The sequence below is a fragment of the Danio rerio genome, chromosome 24, assembly GCF_049306965.1.
Source record: "Danio rerio strain Tuebingen ecotype United States chromosome 24, GRCz12tu, whole genome shotgun sequence".
NCBI lineage: Eukaryota > Metazoa > Chordata > Actinopteri > Cypriniformes > Danionidae > Danio > Danio rerio.
The window spans coordinates 31,394,754-31,415,478 of NC_133199.1; the positions used below are offsets into that span (position 1 = coordinate 31,394,754).

Consider the following 20,725-nt stretch of genomic DNA (forward strand, 5'->3'; position numbering starts at 1 on the left):
GTGGGGGAAACCGGAACACCTGGAGGAAAACCCACGCAAACACAGGGAGAACATGCAAACTCTGTAAATGACAACTGACCCAGAACTCGAACCAGTGACCTTCTTGCTGTAAGGCGACGGTGCTAACCACTGAGCTGCCGTGTCTTAATTATTGTTTTTTGCAACTGATCCGGTACGTCATCAAGCTGCAGGCTGCAGTGGGGGGCACACTCCATTTTTTACCATTACCATTCTCCTGTCATCCTGTTTAAGTATTTTAAGTATGTGTTGGGGATATCCCTTATTTTCACATCCAAATGTTGACAGGTATGCAGTTGTTTAGCCATGTCTACAATTCTGGACTTAGAAAGCTTTGTAATTGTGCTTCACCTTTCCAGGCTCATGTAAAAACACAACTGCAACTGCAATGTATTGTAAAGTGTATTTATATAGCACATTTTATTGTGTCTCGTCATACACCCAAAGCGCTTCACAATCATGAGGGGAGATCTTGCCACATCCATTTCAATGATGCAAAGGCAGCCACAGGACAACGATGCCAGTGTGCTTACCACACACCAAATATTGGTGTAGTGGAGAGACAGTGATACAGCCAATTCAGTGGATGAGGATGATTGGGAGGCCATGAAGGGTAAGGGCCAATGGAGGGAATTTGGCCAGGACACTTTTACAAGAAGTGCCATGGAATTTTTTAATGACCACAGTGGATAAGGGGCTCGTTTTAACGCAGGGGTCACCAATCCTGGTCCTGGAGGGCCGGTGTCCCTACAGGGTTTTGCTCCAACTTGCCTCAACACACCTGCCTGGATGTTTATACCAAGTAAGAGCTTGATTAGCTTGTTCAGGTGTGTTTGATTAGGGTTGGAGCTAAAATCTGCAGGACACCGGCCCTCCAGGAACAAGTTTGGTGACCACTGGTTTAACGTATCACCAGAAAGACCTTGCTTGCTGACAGTATAGTTTCCCCTTCACTTTACTGGGACTCACACGGACTGCACAGTTGAGTTCCCCTGCTGACCTTACTAATACCACTTTCAATCTAACACCAATCTAGTTTTTCCATGTGGTCTCCCATTCAGGTACTGACCAGGCTCAGCCCTGCTTAGCTTCAGTCTTGGGCTGCAGGGTGACATGGCTGTGTACCCGACAGTTCTTAGAACTGTTTGGCATAATAGTGGAAAAGTAGCTATTTCATTTTTCTATGAGACTGCATTGTAATAAAAACACTTTCTGTATTTTTTTATTCACAGGTATTTTTCCTTTATTTACAGTTGTGAATAGTATGGGACCTTGAGCTCTGCTTTGTCGACTTTTAATGTTGAAAATTCAACTCTTACTGTTCAGCAAAGTGGCTTTTATTGAAATTTCAGAAGTTTGAAATATAATAAAAAAAAGAAATAACAAAGTAGAGAAATAAGTCTGTGAAATAACAGAAACTGTACTGGCAGTTTATAACACGGTTTTTGTACCATGATATACAACACCAACCCAGACAATATACTGTATCACTTTAAACTATTAAAAATGTTCATAATAGTCACTTTTTTAAACTTTTCAAAGTGGACAGTTGTTGGAAGAAAAATCAAGGTCCCATAATGCAATTCAAAAGCATAAATGAACACATTAATAAAAACATCCATCACAAAATACATAAACTGCTAATTTATGGATATTTTTCAACTTAGGCTCACTCTGACAACGTTGCCATATAAACATTTCTGGAGATCATAATTTATGTAGCCATAAGTACGTGTGGCTTCATTTTTTTTGTGAAGAACGGTGGAAAATTTCAATCTGGGCTTTTGAAAACAGTTTTGGTTTGGTTTAGAGAAGGGCAAGGGTGGGTCAGTCGATCATTCAGTCAGTCAAACAGTCAGTCGACAGTGGCCTCTGGTGACTTTACGAGAGAAGAGCAGGTGCGAATGGCACTCGCAAAAAATTTGAGATCTAAAAAGCATATACAGTGGCCTCTGGTGGATTTACGTGAGAACAGCAGGAACTAATAGCACTGGCGAGATAAATTTGAGATCTCTAAAGCATACACAGCAACCTCTAGTAGATTCGCAAAAATCAAAAACCGCAAAAAACGTAGCTCCTGGGACGTATTTGGCACTCTCCAGAAATTTACACAGCGGTACATAATCCATGAAAACAAAAAACTGCTTAGAAACGTAGCTCCTGGGACATATTAGGAGGTCTTCAGAAATGTATAAAGCGATACGTTTTCAGAATGAGGTTGATATTTTTACAATATGGGTTATAGAAATCTTTTGGAAGGAATTTTATGTTGTCCAGCTAAAAGTAAATCTCGCAAATACAAAGTGTTTAATTTCTGTCTTTTATGTGTGTGTGTGTGTGTGTGTGTGTGTGTGTGTGTGTGTGTGTGTGTGTGTCCAGTATGTTTTCTACACAGTGATGAAGACTCTTTACACACTGGGACACAGCCTTTCTCTCATCGCCCTCATCACCGGCAGCACCATCCTCTGTCTCTTCAGGTTGGAAACAAAGCCTTAAATAATTCCAGTAGTTGTGTCTGCTTTGTATTACTCTACAGTTTGTGTGGATGGATGAGCCTGCCTTATATTAATTGTAATCATTGAGGAGTTGAATTTGGCAGGCTTCTGAACGCCTATATTTTAAACGTTTTGACACAGAGGATAAACATTTTGCTTGGCGCAGAGCTTAAACCCGATAGTGTTTATCTAGCTGGAATGAAATTATTAATTTAAGGAGTTGTCTTGAGATGAGATAAATGAAACAGGGCTCAAGATGTCCTTTGCATTCTTCTCACAAACTAAGCATGAGCACAATTAAAATAGAAAGAGGCCGTGTTTATTTGTTGTTCTTGCTTTATCAGAAAACTGCACTGCACCAGGAACTACATCCATCTGAACCTGTTCTTCTCGTTCATACTGAGGGCCATCGCGGTGCTGGTCAAAGATGCCATTTTGTTTTCTCATGAAAACGGGGAATGTACAGTGCAGCCATCCTTGGTGAGTGAATACATCTGATCGATATTGGTGCAAGTACACCCACCGGCCATTTTATTAGGTACACCTGTCCAACTGCTAGTTAATGCAAATTTCTAATCAGCCAATCACATGGCAGCAAATCAATGCAGTTAGGCATGTAGACATGGTCGAGATGATCTGCTGCAGTTCAAACCAAGCATCAAGAAAGGTGATTTAAGTGACTTTGAACATGGCATGATTGTTGGTGCCAGACAGACTGGTCTGAGTATTTCAGAAACTGCTGATATACTGGGATTTTCACGCACAACCATCTATAGGATTTACAGTAAATGGTCTAAAGAAGAGAAAATATCCAGTGAGCGGCAGTTCTGTGGGTACAAATGCCTTGTAGATGCCAGAGATCAGAGGAGAATGGCCAGACTGGTTCAATCTGATATAAAGGCAACAGAAACTCAAATAACCACTCATTACAACTGAGGTATGCAGAAGAGCATCTCTGAACAACAGGACAGGACAGAGTTTGGACACCACTTGCTTAGGGAATACTCAGAAATGTGTGTGTGTGTGAAACTAAGGGGTTAAATAGTCTAGGTAATCAATGATGATGAGTTTTAGCTGTGAGTGTGTGTGTGTGTGTCTCCAAATAAATGTCAGCAGGAGTGATTGGCGCAATGATTTCTGGGATTTGCAGTTCAGCAGGAATACAGGAAGTAATCTCCAGCAGAGAAAACACTGCTGGTGATCACAACAATATTAGATAAAAATTAAATGTATGGTTTAATATAAAAAAATCATAATACTAAAGTATTTGGCATAAATAAATAAAAATAAACAGTAAAATTAATTAATTGATTGTTTATTTACTTATTTATTTTTATGAATAAAATGCTCAGTATAACAAATAGTAAATATAATAAAAAAGTACAGTTAACGCTATTATAATTATATTTTACTTATAGCTATGTATATTCTATATAATATAGTCGTATAAGTAATAATATAGTCATAAAAACTAAATAATAAAAACTAAATAAATTGCGTAATTAATTTTTTATGATGGATGATTTTTGAATTCTCTTTAAGAAGTCAGTAAAAACACTTAATTTAAATGTAAATAATATTTCACAACATTACTGATTTTATTCATTCATTCATTAATTTTATTTTTGGCATAGTCACTTTATTAAGCAGGGGTCGCCACAGCGGAAAAAAAAAAAAATGTTAAATTATTACAGGTTTTACAGAAACAGAAATATGTGAAGCACTGATGCTTTTCAGGAAGTCAAACCTACAAAAGATTTTCTTTAAGCTCCCTTTGCGCATGAATCTGGGATACAAGACAGTATAATAACATCAAATAAATTACACACTTCACCTGTAAGGGTCTCAATATGCTAAGCCAGATGAATAGTTGTCTTAAAACATTTTTATGCTTCATCAGGTTATTTCTTTCATCAGGTTATTTCTGTCACTACAGACTCTGAAATGACAAACCTCTTTGCTTGCCCCACAGTTTCATAAATGTGTTTTGATCATAGACGCTCTCCAACATAGGCTCATTCTGAAACATAGCCCTATATACATCTCTGGAGATCCCGAATTATGTAGCCAGAACTACACATGCCTGCATTTGGTCTTTAAAATGAATACTATGGGGTGGTATGACGTCGTTAATTTTTGCGCTTACCAGCTGACAGCTTACCCCCATATGGACGGCTTTCCAGTTACCAGTTTGTCCAGTAGCTCACCATGTACGTTGGCAGACTTGAGACTCACAGAGTCTGACAAAGAATGTTTTCAAACAAATAAAATAAACAAGTAAATAACAGGGTGAGGATGTGGTAAAATCTAAAAACGTGGTAAAAATCCATTTCCGAATCCTTTTCTTTTTCTGGATTGCTTTTTAAAACTGTCGGTTGGGTTTAGGGAAGTGGGTGGGCGGGTCAATTGGTGCTTTTGAAAACACTACCAGTTGGGTTTAGGGAAAGAGGAGGGTGAGTCAGTGGATCGTTCAGTCAACAGGGGCCTCTAGTGGATTTACGAGAGAACATGGCACTCACGAGAGAAATTTGAGAAATGAAAAAGCATACACAGCGGCCTCTGGTGGATTCTTGAAAACTAAAACTGCAAAAAACAGTAGCTCATATTTGACACTCCTGAAATGTATGTAGTGGTACGTTTTCAGAATGAGCCTAGGTTGACGTTCTCTGTGCTTCTGTTTAGATGGGTTGCAAAGTCAGTCTGGTCATCCTCAACTACTTCATCATGGCAAACTTCTACTGGTTGCTGGTTGAAGGATTGTACTTACACACCCTACTGATGGTCATTTTCTCAGAGAACAGACACTTCATCATTTACCTTCTGATTGGATGGGGTAAGTCTTCATTAGAAGCACTTGCACTGACCTTTATAAGACATTTCCTTTCTCCAAAATCCTTTGTTATTCTTCAGAAAGGCTATATAGAGTGTTTTTCTCGGTCTATTAATGTTATTCATGTCAGTGTTTTTGCATATAAACAGGTAGTTGAGTAAATAAAGGATTATTTGAGTCTGGCAATTTTCCACTTCCCGCTGCATTTGATGCTTTAGCTTTCATCCTGTCTGACATGAACACGTGCGTGCATAGAAAATGATCCGAGAACACACACCTCTTCACGGTGTAGACCTGAATGTCTCTTCCTTAATTCATTCAAACACTTCTGAATAGATGTCGCTCACCACTCGGAGGAAAAAACAGCGAAGGGAACAGCGTGACGTGCCATCGGTCTTGTTCAGTCTGTTTGTCTTACATTATGTATTAGTTTGTCTTTGTAGTTTGTTTGTGTCCCTGGAGTTTCCAGGCGAGAGAAAGGAGAGCGGGATCTTCATGCATTTCTGGAGAAACTGATGGGCGGGGCTTATTAGACGCATCACATCAACACTTTATTAATCTTCTCTTTCATCGTGACAGTGACGACTAACATGGCCTCTTTAATCATGTTCTGTTTACCAGCATTTCCTCTCCAGCTCTACTAATGTGTGGAGAGAGTGACCCTCCTCCTCCTCCTTCTGTCTGTCTGTCTCTCTCCATCCATCCATCCATCTTTCAACCTATCTATCTATCTATCTATCTATCTATCTATCTATCTATCTATCTATCTATCTATCTATCTATCTATCTATCTATCTATCATCTCTATCTCTCTATCTATCTATCTATCTATCTATCTATCTATCTATCTATCTATCTATCTATCTATCTATCTATCTATCTATCTATCTATCTATCTATCTATCTATCTATCTATCCATCCATCCATCCATCCATCCATCCATCCATCCATCCATCCATCCATCCATCCATCTATCTATCTAACTGTCTGTCTGTCCATCTGCCTTTCTTTTTGTCTCTCTATCCATCCATCCATCCATCCATCCATCCATCCATCCATCCATCCATCCATCCATCCATCCATCCATCCATCTTTCTACCTTACTAGCCAGCTATCTTTCTGTTTATCTCTGTCTTTTTATCAGTTTATCTATCTGTCTGTCCATCTGCCTTTCTATCTGTCTCTCCATCCATCCATCCATCCATCCATCCATCCATCCATCCATCCATCCATCCATCCATCCATCTTTGTAAAATTTTAGCCATCTATCTTTTGTCTGACTCTTAATCTATCTATCTTTGCATCCATTTGTCCTTATTTGTTCTATCTATCTATCTGTCTGTCCGTCCGTCCGTCTGTCCATTTGCCTTTTTTTCTGTCTCTGCATCCATCCATCCATCCATCCATCCATCCATCCATCCATCCATCCATCCATCCATCCATCCATCCAGCCAGCCATCCATCCATCCATCCATCCATCCATAAACTCAATCCATCTATCTTTCTACCTTTCTAGCCATCTATCTGTCTGTTTATCTCTGTCTTTCTCTTTATCTGTCTGTCTGTCTGTCTATCTGTCTGTCTGTCTGTCCGTCCGTCTGTTTATCTATGTCTGTCTGTTTATCTGTATTCAGTTATGTTTACATTGATTATATGTAAAGGTATGCCACCAGTATGCCTTCTGATATTTGCTCATTCCCTCTCCTTCCCCCCAGGATTCCCCACCGTGTTTGTGATTCCATGGATTGTGTGCAGGATTTACCTCGAGGACACAGGGTGAGCAGTCGAGCCCAGCATAATCAGACAGTGACAGAGCTCACACAAGCCTCTTAATAGCGGATATTTAAACCTGAGAGATTAAAACGAGGCAAAAGAAGATGAAACGCATTCCCCCGTTTGCTACCGCTGCTATGAAAGCACTTGTAACTCTTTGATGTCTACTCTTAATAGATGCTGGGAGAGGATCGACAATCCGATTCCCTGGCGCGTGATCAACTGGCCAATCATGGCATCTGTCATTGTGAGTATAACCTCACACCCGTACTTCTAAACACACAGACCAGCCTCATACTGTATGCATTATGTCAGGCAGGGAGGGATTCTGCCAGCAAAGCAGACGAGGGGATGTGCTGAGTCTCACAGACACTTTCCTGGATAAGACATGAATGCAGGCATGTCAGGAAGAGCAAGCAAACACGCTGTCACAAGCGCCTTTCTCAGCACACGTGCCAGAGCTCTCTCTCTCTTGTGCCATTTCCATTTTGCAACTCCTCACCTGCAGAAGATCAAATGTCTCTGGACAGCATGATGGCTATGTTTGACAGCTTTGCATCCAGGTCAAAATGTTCCTGTTACTCAGTCCTCCAGAGCCAAGAATGCAATAACAACAGAAAACGTCATAGCTTTTTTCTGCCAAACGTGCTTAGTTCTGGTAATCCACGTGTTTGGATCGCTCTTTCACAGAGCATTACATACCAAATTGTCACTGGTAGAGGGAATCGCTGGCCAAACTGTTCTGTTTGTTTTGGTTTGAGGTTTTACGGCGGGATTAATTATGAGGAACAGAAGCAGGTGCCCTCTTTTGTTTTTACTATCTGTCTGATGGATTTAAGCAAGATGGAAATTGAGGACGATCATTTACATTAGAGTTTACACGTCTGGCAGAATATATTTAAAACAACTTTTGGTGCAATTAAAGCATGCAGAGAAATAATTTTCAAATTTGGGGCTGCGCAGTATTGGTAAAAATCTGATATTGCAATATTCTTTTTTTCTGCAATAAATAATGTGATATGAATACAGTAAGATGTTTTGAATAGCTCTGTTTGGCTGTTTTCTATGGAGTCTAACATTGTTTAGGTACAGAAATTGAATAATCACAATGCAAAAACATGCTTTTCTTACTTTGCTTTGTCTCGTTTCTAGTACAAATATCCAAAAATTCTTAGAGCAAGTAAAAAATATTGTTTAATTTTCACCATCAGAAAAAAATAAGTGAAAAAGTTTTGGGTTATGGGGTAAGTAAAATAAGCTTGTTTTCGCTTTGAAATTTAGAAATTTGGACCAGAAACAAGACAAATATACAAAGTAAGAAAAACAATTTTTTGCAATCATATATATATATATGCCATATAAGTGAAGTTTTACAAACTGATTTCGAGAGGAGGATGTGATATGATTGATTATGGCTGGTCTCTCATCCGTAATCATTCGTAAGGCATTCGGATGAATCCAAACTCACTATAATCAGCCCGTCTAGTATTACTCCCTTATCTTCATTTTTTGAAGAATCCCCCCCATCCACCCATTTTCTTCCTTTACCAGGGTAGCTCTTGAGAACTACCTGATCCCATACCCCCTTACATGCTCATCCACCAGGCTCAATTATCTTCGAGCTCAGGGTTCTCTCCCGGTACAAAAGGCCAAACATGCTATTATTATCAAGCAATATCTAAGTGTGAACTCTTGAAATACAGTGATTGAATACAATTCTGTAGCTTCTGGTCAAGGATAATTCCGACTCAACATTGCATATCTTTGCGATGTGACAATTGTGGATGTGTACATTGCGAAATCAATGCTGGAATTATATATTGTGCAGCCCTACTCTAAATCATACTCTATTCATACTTTTAGATACCAGATTAACACATTCACTGCAAAATTAGAATCCTGAACAACAAAACCAGTCATAAATGTCAAGTTTTAGGAAATTGAGATTTATACATAACCTAGAAAGCAGAATAAATGAGTTTTCCATTGATTTATGCAGAAACACTCGTCTCTCTATATGCACCACACACTTTCATAAACACCACGTTACAAGAACTTAATAAGAAAAACAAACGTTTACTTGCAAACGCACAGCGTTGTATAATATTATGTAAAGTAGGGCAACATGGTGGATCAGTGGTTAGCACTGTCGCCTCAGAGCAAGAAGATTGCTGGTTCGAGTCCTGGCTGGATCAGTTGGCATTTCGGTTTCCCCCACAATCCAAAGACATGCACTACAGGTGAATTGAATAAACTTAATTGGCCATAGTGCATGTGTATAAATGAGTGTGTATGGATGTTTCCCAGTACTAGGTTGCAGCCGGAAGGGCATCCGCAGTGTAAAACATATGCTGGATAAGTTCATTCCACTGTGGCGACCCCTGATAAAAAAAAGGGACCAGAAAGAAAATGAATGAATGAATTATTAAGTGCTTGTTTAGTCTTATGTGTATAGTCAAATATTTCTAGATATTTCTGATTCCAAAGACTCAGAAAGTTTAGCCAAAAAAAAAAAAAAAAACATTTTTCTTTCAAGCTTTTTATCACCCTCATGTAATTTCAAACCTGTACAAACTCGCTTCTGTGCAACATGAAAGAAGACATTTTGAAGATATTTTTGTCCATACAATGAAAGTCAGTGGGGTCAACTCCGGACCCATTTTGCTTTCATTGTATAGACAAAAATAACTGAGACATTGTTTCTCTTCCACTGAAGAAAGAATATCATATAGATTTCCAATGACTTACTGTACAGCCTCCCTGCATACATTTCTTTCTTAAAACTCATCTATGATCATTAAAATGTGGTATTTGTGGACCATTAATATGCATATTTCTTATTTTCAAGCTGACAAGATTAATTACATGTTTGTTATGGTGGTAAACAGCTCTGCAGGCGCAGGACGTCATCATGACATCAAATTGATTTAGGGATTGGGGAGCCCAAAGGAATTCCAGCCATGGGGCCCAAAAGTCCTTAAACGAACCCTTATTACTTTTATTTAAAAAAAATTTATTTAGCTGTTTTTTAAACACTCAAACTTCTTTTCTATGCTTGATCTTATTGCAATCTCTACATTTTAAATGATTATTTTAAACTAAAAATAAAGATGTATAAATTTGACTACTGGACTGCTCCATGGGGACAAATTTGTGCAGATTTTAATTTATTATTTTTATTATTATACAATGAAATATTTATAATTATAAATAATAAAAATAATAAAATAATACAAATATTACATTTATTTTATATTAAATAATATTTAATTGTTTTAAATTTTTGTTTGTTTGACTCACTATACAAAATATTATAGAAAACATTATTATACATAGTTTATAGGTAAAATTTATACTTCTAGATATTTATTGGGGGCCCCCAGATTTCCTGGGGCCCTCAGCGGCCGCTTGCCTGGCTTATTGATTAAATACACCCTGGACGTTGTACCCCAATGTCGTGGAGATGTTGGATTTTGTTTGGAAATGAAAATCAGGTTGACGTCACAACCCAAAATCAGGCGGAAGTCAATGACCAACGTCTAACCTAAAATCCACCTAAAATCAACCTAATATCAACGTCTAATCATGTTACACCTTGACGTTGTGTGGACATTATCACTATGACATCTACTGTATCAGACGTTGGATTTTAATCACTTTCCAACACAACCTAAAATCAACCAAATATCAATGTAATTTGACATTGTTAATGGACGTTAAAATAACGTCCTTAGACGCTGGCTAGACATTGAATTTTGGTCACCTGACGTCGTGACCTAAATCTATAATATTAACATCTTAAGAATTTGTGTGCCTACTGGGAGGGGATTTTAAACCAGATTTTAGTACACGGCAGCCAGAAATTTACTAAATGACAGTGACAATGACAGTATTTAGTTTTGGGTGAACCAGTCCTTTAATGTCCTTTAAAGTTTGTATGTGTGTGTGTGTACAATAATCCTGTAAGCTGGTTCAAGTCTTACAGAATGTTTTGAGAAGTTCTTGTGTCAGATCCAGAGAACAGGACTTAATGTTTAGTCTGGATAATGTCATTGTATAAAAGAGGAGTGATATAAAATTGTGTTCTCTTCCTTTTCCGCCCTCTACAGTTAAACTTCATTCTGTTCATCAGCATCATTCGAATCCTGGTCCAGAAGCTGAGATGTCCTGACGTTGGTGGAAACGACCAGTCCCAGTACAGGTATTGCAAATGGATGCAAACTAATAGCATGACAACAGCCACCATTGGTTGAACCCGCTTCCATGCTATTCAGGTCATGACTGAGATTGTCCTTTTAAATTTATCAAGAGCTGCTATTCTAGCATGAAGCTCAGAAAGATGGCTGGAAATGGATGGCTGCTTTCCATTTTTATCCCATGTTATCTGTTGTACAGTGCTAAATGTGTTTGCATTGAAATGGGGGTGAAATATTTATGTCAGGATTTGTAGCATTTTTAGTTTTTGTTCTGCTGAGAGTTTCACGTTTTGCATCTGAGTGGCCTGTTGCTAATGCGTAAGAGGCTCTGCTCTATTTTAATGGCTCTCCCAGATACTCTTTTCTATTTTTATTTGTCTAAAGATGACTTTGGAGATCTCCATTGTGTGTTTGGAAATACAGTACATTTTGAGAGAGGTTGCCAAGCTGTTTCTATTTCACTATCCCTCCATCTCTAATCTTGTTCCTCCTCTTTGTGTCTTCAGGAGGTTAGCCAAGTCCACACTTCTGCTGATTCCTCTTTTTGGCGTCCACTATATTGTTTTCGTTTACATCATAGATGGAAATGGAGAGAGGGAAAACTATAAAATATTCTTTGACCTCGGTCTGGGATCCTTTCAGGTGAGGAAGATGCAAAAGAACAGAAGATGCATTTGGTACTAATTAATAAAGTTTGGGGTCACTAAGATTATTATTTTCACTTTTAAAGAAATTATGGTTTGTTCTGTACTCATTAAAAATCTTATTAATTAGCTAGTTAACAAATAACATATTACAGAATGTTTGTTTCTCTGGTTGCAGAAACTCTTTTTTCTATTTCTTTTTATTAGTCCACTTACTGGCCATATTCCTAGTATCGGGTTGGACCCCTTTTGCCTTCAGAACTGCCTCAATCCTTCTTAGCATAGATTCAACAGGGTACTGGAAATATTCCTGAAAGTCTTTGGTCCATATTGACATGATAACATCACGCAGTTGCTGCAGATTTGTCAGCTGCACATCCATAATGCGAATCTCCCATTCCACCAAATCCCTTAGGTGCTCTATTGGATTGAAATCTGGTGACTGTGGAGGCCATTTGAGTACAGTGAACTCATTGTCATGCTCAAGAAACCAGTCTGACATGATTTGTGCTTTATGAAATGGCAGGTTATCCTGCTGGAAGTAGCCTTCAGAAGATGGGTACACTGTGGTCATAAAGGGATGGGATACTCCCGTACGTAGGCTGTGGCATTGACACAATGCTTGATTGGTACCAATGGGCCCAAAGTAAGCCAAGAAAATATCCCCCATGGCATTATACCACCACCACCAGCCTGAACCGTTGATACAAGGCAGGATGGATCCATGCTTTCATGTTGTTGATCCCAAACTCTATCTAACAGAAGCTATCATCTGAATGTTGCAGCAGAAATCGAGACTCATCAGACAGGCAACATTTTTCCAATATTCCATTGTCAAATTTAAGTAAGCCTGTGCAAATTGTAGCCTCAATTTCCTGTTCTTAGCTGACAGGAGTGGCACCCGGTGTGTTTTTCTGCTGCTGTAGCCCATCCTCCTCAAGGTTTGACATTCAGAGATGCTCTTCAGCATACCTTGATTGTAATGAGTGGTTATTTTAGTTACTGTTGCCTTTCTATCATCTTGAACCAGTCTGGCCATTCTTTTCTGACGAGGCATTTGCACCCACAGAATTGCCACTCACTGGATATTTTCTCATTTGCTGACCATTCTCTATCCCCATTCTGATGCTCGGTATGAACTGCAGCAGACTGTCTTGACCAATTCTACATGCCTAAATGCATTGAGCTGCTGTCATGTGATTGTCTCATTAGAAATTTGAGATAACAAGTAATTCGACACGTGTACCTAATAAAGTGGCCAGTGAGTGTAAATTACACCAGTTTGTTGGATCAACATAGTAAGTGATCATTTTGGTCTTTAAATGGGATGGACATTTAAATTTAAAACTTTAGTTAAAATATACTTATTAAGTTTAAAACTAGTAAAACCATCCTTTAAATTGTAATCAAATTTCTTAAATATAAGTTTTATTACTATTATTTTCTGATTCAGTAAATGCTTCATCGACACTTCAAAAACGAGTAAAAATCTTAGCGACTCTCAAACTTGTGACTGTTTCCTTGTTTTATTAGCATTGTGTCACATTGACTTTCTGTGTTCTTTCCACAGGGCTTGGTGGTTGCGATTTTGTATTGCTTTTTGAATAGTGAGGTCAGTCTGCATTCTTATTGATCTCATTAACGTATCTCAGTTTGGATCTGTTCCAAACCCTAGTGACCTCCTTACTGCTTACATAGACATAGGCCCTCATTAGTGAGCAATTTGGAGCACTTTGTATATGCAGCAACACACAACATAGAGCTATAGAGGAGTATGACATTCTAATAACATATTGGGTGAATTAAAAGCATTGATCAACTCAAAGATTTTTGGTCATTTAATCTTGTCCGCTGTTATTTGATTTTCGCTGAGCCTGCAATTGCAATGTACACTAGGATAAGCTTCCCTGAAAAATATTTGGAGCAATATATAGAAATATCTAGGTGCAGCTGCTTTGCTAGTGCGATTCCTGTAATTCAAATGTGAATGTAGACATCTGAACAATCAATATGTTAACATGGACATTAGTAATTGAATGATTTGCCTAAATCTGAATAAGACAATAATATGGTTAAGGTGTTTACATGAGTTGCTTTTTGAATGTTCCTTTCATGATCCTGTTTTACATATTATAGCACATAATTTGATTAACTGCATTGCGTTACCACGCTATCCACATTTCCTCCGGAGTTTCATTTTAAATTTTTTGACTTTAACTGCAGTTTGACACTTTCACTTTCATTCAGGAACATTTCATGCATGCCCACGTGACAAACGAGATATTGGATGAGAGTATGAACTGCTGGAAGAGTGTAGTTTTAATGGAATTTGATACCACACGCCATATGACAAAAAAAAAAAAAAACTTGTCAAACCACTGTATGTATAGACTATCCTGTTGCCAAATACGGTGAAAATCCTACAGGATGGTAATAGCTTGATTGCGGTGTTTACATGTCTGTACTAAAACGGCATACTCCACATGTCTTAATTCAATTCTGTTTAGTTTGATTATGAACTTAATTGGATTAAGTTAATTAAAAATTGCTGTTCACATGGTAAAAATGTGCTTTTAAAAGTTTATAAAAAATGGAAATGTTCTTCAAAAGTGAAAGGAAAACTGCTGTACTTAAATCTAAAGTATTAACATAGTAGCCTATTCATCAAAATCTGGAAATGTTGCTTTTCAACTCGCTGTCGGAGAGAAGACAGCGTAACGTGTATGTAGATCATCAAAATGGCAGGAAATATGTCCGCGGTATAATTACTCTTGCTAGACATCTCTACAACAAAACATTTGTTTTTAAGTAGTTATTTCTGTCTCTGCAACACAGAAAGCCTTTGTGCACGCAAAACTAGACAAGGTCAACTGTGATTGGCCTCTTTTCACATCAGTCAAATCACTGCTTCAGAATCAATTCCTAAGATTCGGAAACTGAATTTTAGCAGCCTATGACACAATGCACTAAAATAAACATTCTAAGCACAGCGCTGTGATCGTACGCTTTAGAAAACAGCCTATGCTGATCACATCAATGTTATAGTACGCATCAAAGGATTAAAAATGTTAATTGTTTCTTTCATTATTCAGCGATTCCTCCGCGTACCACTAGGAGGAAGCCCACAGATTGAGAACCACTGCTATAGACAATTTTAGCTCACCCAATTCACCTGTATACCGCACGTCTTTGGACTTGTGGGGGAAACCGGAGCACCCGGCGGAAACCCATGCGAACACGGATAGAACATGCAAACTCCACACAGAAATGCCTACTGACCCAGCTGAGGCTCGAACCAGCGACCTTTTTGCTGTGAGGCGACAGCACTGCTTACTGGCCACTGCATCGCTATTAATAGTGGTGGTAATATTTATTATATGCATATTTATATGTGTTTTAATTAAAAACAAGTTTAGATTTACCCACATGTCGGGTTTTGAAGATGTATGCATCACCATATGGGGGATAAGAATAGGACCTGTGTTTGTATATAACTCAGTTTTTTGACCACACTTTGTTATTATTGTTCATTTATTAATTTGCTGGAAATTAGAACTGAATTTAGAAATAGTTTTGAAACAAATCTTTGCGCTTAACAAACTAAAATAAATATGTAGGCTAATGGATGTCTTTAGTGGAGTGTGTACAACACTGTTTCCTTATCCACAAAAGTAATGGAGTAAAGTAAAGAGTAAAAGTAAAGTAAAGACAAAGTAAAGAGGCTGAATGGAGGAGGCTTGTCCATGCACTGCAGATGTTCTGTTTAACTGTTTTCTCGCCAGTGAAGCTTTCGATATTCCACTTACAAAGTCCACCATGTAAATAGCAAATGTGCCATGGTGTGACACAACTGACTTTAAAAGGGAGTGTGAGATGAGACTCTGATTGATATAATGCATATTATGTTCAAAACACACCAATAACTAAAAAGAATTAGTCATTGGTGTTGAATTAGTTACCAATAATTATTAAAAGAATAAGCACAACCCTGTTAGACCATGCACCAGGGTCAAAGCATATTTTCCATCATTAAAATAGCAAAAGTGGATTCGAACACGCCATGCGCTTTAGACTTTGCATCTAAATTGTTAAAATATTGCCCAAAGTATTTGAGAATGATTTTTTCATTTATTCGTGTATTTCGCTAAAGACCAAATTAACCTAGAGAAATCAACTACAAATGTTAGCACACATTTAAAAGACAATATGATTAACACCCAAAATGGCTTCCTTATTATGCAGTAGTTGTTCTTATTGTTCTACTTTTGTAATGTGACATAATTCTGAGTTAAAGATGATATTGAAGGAGATAAAAAATGCAAGGAGGACACTTCTGGACAGAAACTCCATTGTGTAATCCAAAATAAAGTAATTATTTAACATTTTAACATTAGATTACAGTTGCTTTTTTACTGATTACATAATTATTACTTATGATTAATATCTGGAAAAGTTTTCATCTTATCTAGTGGCTTTCACTGACTATAATCATAAAACATATGACAAAGAATATTTCAAAGCTTTGCTTCATGTTAACTCAACACCCTTTTGTGTGCCAGCGCTAATGCTAAAGTCTTTGCTTACGGATGTTGTATTTGTCGGATGTTGCAGGTCCAGAGTGAACTCAAGAGAAAGTGGCGGAGTTTGCGTTTAAAACGCTACATCGGCCGCGACTACCGTCTGCACAGTTCCTCCATATCCAGGAACGGCACAGAAAACATGGCCCAATTCCAGCGAAACACCAGAGCCCAGTCTTTCCTGCAGACAGAGACCACCGTGGTGTGAGACATCCAGAAGCAGCGCTAGATGAATCACGCTCGCTCTTCACTGCCCTCGGCTAACAACTCAGTACTTTCCAAAAGCTTTCCGCTGAAGAGGATGAGGCTTTCTGAAGCATGAGATTGACGTGCAGGACAGACAGAGGATTCAGAAGACCTCAAAATCTCGACTTACCACCAAAACTACACTTCAAGCCAAACCTCTGAGGGAGATGCCATTGAAAAACACAATCTCTATTGAATGCAGATCACCTATATGTTGCTTTTTGTAAATAATTTAATGGCATTAGGGTCAGATTATGTAACGGTGTTATGTAAAGGCTACTTAAGGCCCAAAGCAGTTTCTTAGACGCTTTATGAAGACGCAGCTCCATGCTATCAACATGAAAACACAAGAACATGTCTTGGATGAAAGCGAAAGTAGGTCACCTCTATGGCAAACCCAAATGTGACTTCTTTTTTTTTTTTTTAGAAAGTCGACGTTATTGCCAGAGGCATCTAGATTAATTTCAGGAGAACATGTCTTACTTTAGATACACACAGACTCTAAGCTGAACTAAAAACACAGATATGAACTCAAATGTGAAGCGGTGATTGTAAGAAAAAAAGCAAAAATCTGTCCTCTGCAATGTTATATAATGGCATCATGTCATTCTGCAGCCTGTTTTAATTCCTTCAGAAGAAAAGCCACAGTATAAACCGACCGAGATATAAAGATATGTATATTCTAGCATGTGAATGTAATTCATTTCTTCGTTATTATGTCAGAAGATTTATGAATGAGTTTTATTGACCAACATGTGGCATAAATGTTAAGCTCGGCCCCCGAAAAGATCTCCAGCGATAAACCAAACCAAGCCTCGGCGTTATGAGCTCTTTTATTTCATATCCAGCTGATCAGTAATTTTAGCAGAAGGTGTCAACGGTGTTATGTTTTGCTTTTGTGTTGCCTGGCCTCACATTGTCAGGGGGATCGTACACTGCAATGAATCCTGCAGCCTGTGCTCTTTTCATTCAGCTGAAAACAGATAATTAATCCAGCAGACTGTTGGACGCAGATTTAGGTCAAGTGAACTGACAAAAGCGAGTGCATGAATGTGGCATTTCAGTGTGAGCTCTGTTCTCTGTTATTCTCTCAAACAGATTTGAACTGCGCTGCACCGGCTGTATGATCGTTTTGGAGAGGAGATGGGATCTCTTACAGCCCGGCCTGCAGAGCGAAAAGTCTCCCGGACACCACGTGCCAGGTTGAGCTCATCTGAAGTGACACAGATGCCACGGGCAGGGGCATTCGGCATCATTATCAGACTGGCAGAGGGAGGAGAGGAGACGGAGCTTTAATTAGACCTGGCACAAAGGAATTGTGTGTTGTCTGAATGAAATACTACAGGAGGGTTTCCGGGTTTGCTGTGGAGGACGGTATGTGGAAAAAAAATGATGTAAAAACTTAGATGTGTATAAAAAGAGGCCATAACGTTGTGCACTTCTTTTTTATTATTATATTTAACCATCTGCAATGTTTTAATTGAAATGTTGTTCTTAGTTATTGCTGAATGTTTCTTGTAAACTGTATTAAGGTGTTTTTCATTAAATGTGGAAAGTGTTTTTAATGGGTTTTTAGTCATTCCCTTTATTTAGTTGGTAATTATTCTCTTTTACATCTTTGTTTACTTTAATTAACGGTACTTAAAACGAAATCGGGAAATAGTGTTGTTTTTGTAGTTTAATATGTACTTATGAACGATCCTATTCCAATTTTTAAAGTATAAATAGTGGATTTTGTGTTTATGCTAAAATTTCTAAAAGTAAAGTTAGCTTAGTTGAACATACTATTGACATTTCATAGATTTTCATAAATGAATTCACATTATAAAGGACTTTTCCTATTAGTAGTTTAACTACAACACTTAAGGCCCAGATGTAGCCCATGTTATTTTAGAACAAACTGAAATAACAATTTCAAACAAAATCTTTTTTTTGTGTGATATTGTATTTTATATCAATGCAACATAGTCTCATTCTGAAAATGTAGCCCTACATACATTTCTGGAGATTGCAAATGATTTAGTTAAAAGTAGGTATGGCTGCATTTCGTCTTTCAATCGAACACTATGGGGCGGAATTTCGTTATTCCTTTTCATGCTAGCTGATTGCTTACTTGAGATGCATAGAAGAGTTGACCATGACACCGGGGTTCAAGTCCGGCGAAGAACGGTAACTGAAAATGGGTAAACAAAAACCCTCAAACAAAAGCCAAAAAATAAAATAAACAAGTAAATAAGAGGTAAAATCTGAAAACAGTAAAAATGGGAATACCATATAAAAGCAGCGTTTGCATCCAATGAGTCAAATAGAATAAAATAGTCACTTCCTCATTAACTGGTGCCAATTATCCAAAGTAAAAACGGAATTTGCTGGGGTAGAGGTATCCACAGGAATCTTTTCTTTATTTAATAAATGGCTTGCCCCTCAGAACACAAATGCTGACACAATGAATGAAAGGTGGTGTTTGAAGTTGTGAGATGTGAAGCATAGATCTGCTTGATGAATCTGGAGGTTATTAATAACATAATAACAATACTGAGATGGTTAATGTGTTTTAGAATGACTAAAACAACATTTCAGATGTTTTACAATGTGCTCAGCCGCTTGGGTTGTCCATTCACACACAAAACTTTTATAACAAAATCATGTGACTTCACGTGATCGCATACTGGAATTTGTTCTGTAAAAGTACTTCAATCGTAGTTTATGAGCATCTTTTCTTATCTAATAAAAAATTCATCCTACTCAAATATGCACATTTTTAATACACATTTTCAAAATGTATGCGCATCTTGGGGTTTCCATAAACCATTTTCCGTGCGCATATACAAAATGCACATAAAAATAGGTGGATGGTAACATAGCTAATGTTACAAACATGAAGGCTTCAGTGTCTGCACACCTGTACAATCACTCCTAATAGGAATTTAAGGTTTTGAAGGGGGTCATACACCAGACTAAACATGATCCATTTGGTGCCTGTCAGAGGCAAATAGAAAATAATGTAAAGATGTGGAGTTAACCAGAGGCGCTTCTTGTGAAGAAGCTTGTTTATAAGATATTTATGAAACAGTTCTTCTCTCACAGCCACCATTGTTGTTGTCTTTAAGGGTACACATGATTTACAACCCCACCTACTGTTGCATAAAGGTGTTGAAAGGTTCAAAAAGAGTGTATTACTCAGCCTTTTTGCCCTTAAACCTCAAAAAATGAAAAACAAATTAATTTTGAAATATACTGGGGCCTTTACTAAAAAAAATCTGAATAGGGAAGTCCACAGCAATAATAAAGAATTATATTGAGAATGAGAAGAGCAATACAAACATTAATGGCCAATCAGAATCAAGCTGAATTTAAAGAGCTTGAGCATTTAACAGCAGTACGCACATTACCCATAGTGAAGCCTCTTCCATTGACATCCATTCAAGCAAAACATCCAAAAAAACTAGACCGTTAGCTTTAGCTGTCTTTGGCTAAGTGTTGCAGGTTTGGCTTTATAGGCTTTGATAGTAAGCCTAACCAAATGAAAATAACGATTACTTCAAATTGTTTACTTAACATGGCTTGCATAATTTGAGATACTAATAGTATTGATAAAGTGTGCTAAAGTTGCATTTTATTTAATTGTTTTATAAAAAACGTGGGCATGAGTTTTTATTCTACACACATACTATAGACTAAAGGATGGTTTTCTTTATTAGTCTTGGAGTATTCAAAATAAGCACATTTGTAAATTAGTACAATAAGTAATTCATAATGAATAAAAATATTCAAATTATGCAGGTCCAGATGCAGCCTTTGCGTTGATGTTTGTACAATATAAAAATTAAGTGGAGACACGTCATCCATCTTTCCGTAATGAGCAACGCCTGGTCTATTGGTGTGGACACTACACAGTCACATCAGTCTTGGTGTGAAGGGGCATTAACACAACTAAAATTATCC

General features: G+C 37.8%; 1 protein-coding gene across 4 annotated transcripts in view; it reads left to right on the top strand.

Annotated features, from left to right (window-relative positions):
• vipr2 (vasoactive intestinal peptide receptor 2) overlaps nucleotides 1–18,345 on the top strand; it is a 79,850-nt gene extending 61,505 nt beyond the window's left edge. The window contains exons 5-14 of one of the 4 annotated variants that reach the window (XR_012399243.1): nucleotides 2,398–2,495; nucleotides 2,858–2,993; nucleotides 5,196–5,346; nucleotides 7,060–7,120; nucleotides 7,295–7,364; nucleotides 11,227–11,318; nucleotides 11,820–11,955; nucleotides 13,528–13,569; nucleotides 16,569–17,155; nucleotides 17,879–18,345. Coding sequence is in view for 3 of the 4 variants with exons in the window: in XM_073940589.1 (XP_073796690.1) it covers nucleotides 2,206–2,495; nucleotides 2,858–2,993; nucleotides 5,196–5,346; nucleotides 7,060–7,120; nucleotides 7,295–7,364; nucleotides 11,227–11,318; nucleotides 11,820–11,955; nucleotides 13,528–13,569; nucleotides 16,569–16,742 (1,152 nt within the window). In the remaining variant the exon portion in view is untranslated. 4 annotated transcript variants of the gene reach the window in all.
• The last annotated feature ends 2,380 nt before the right edge of the window (nucleotides 18,346–20,725 follow it).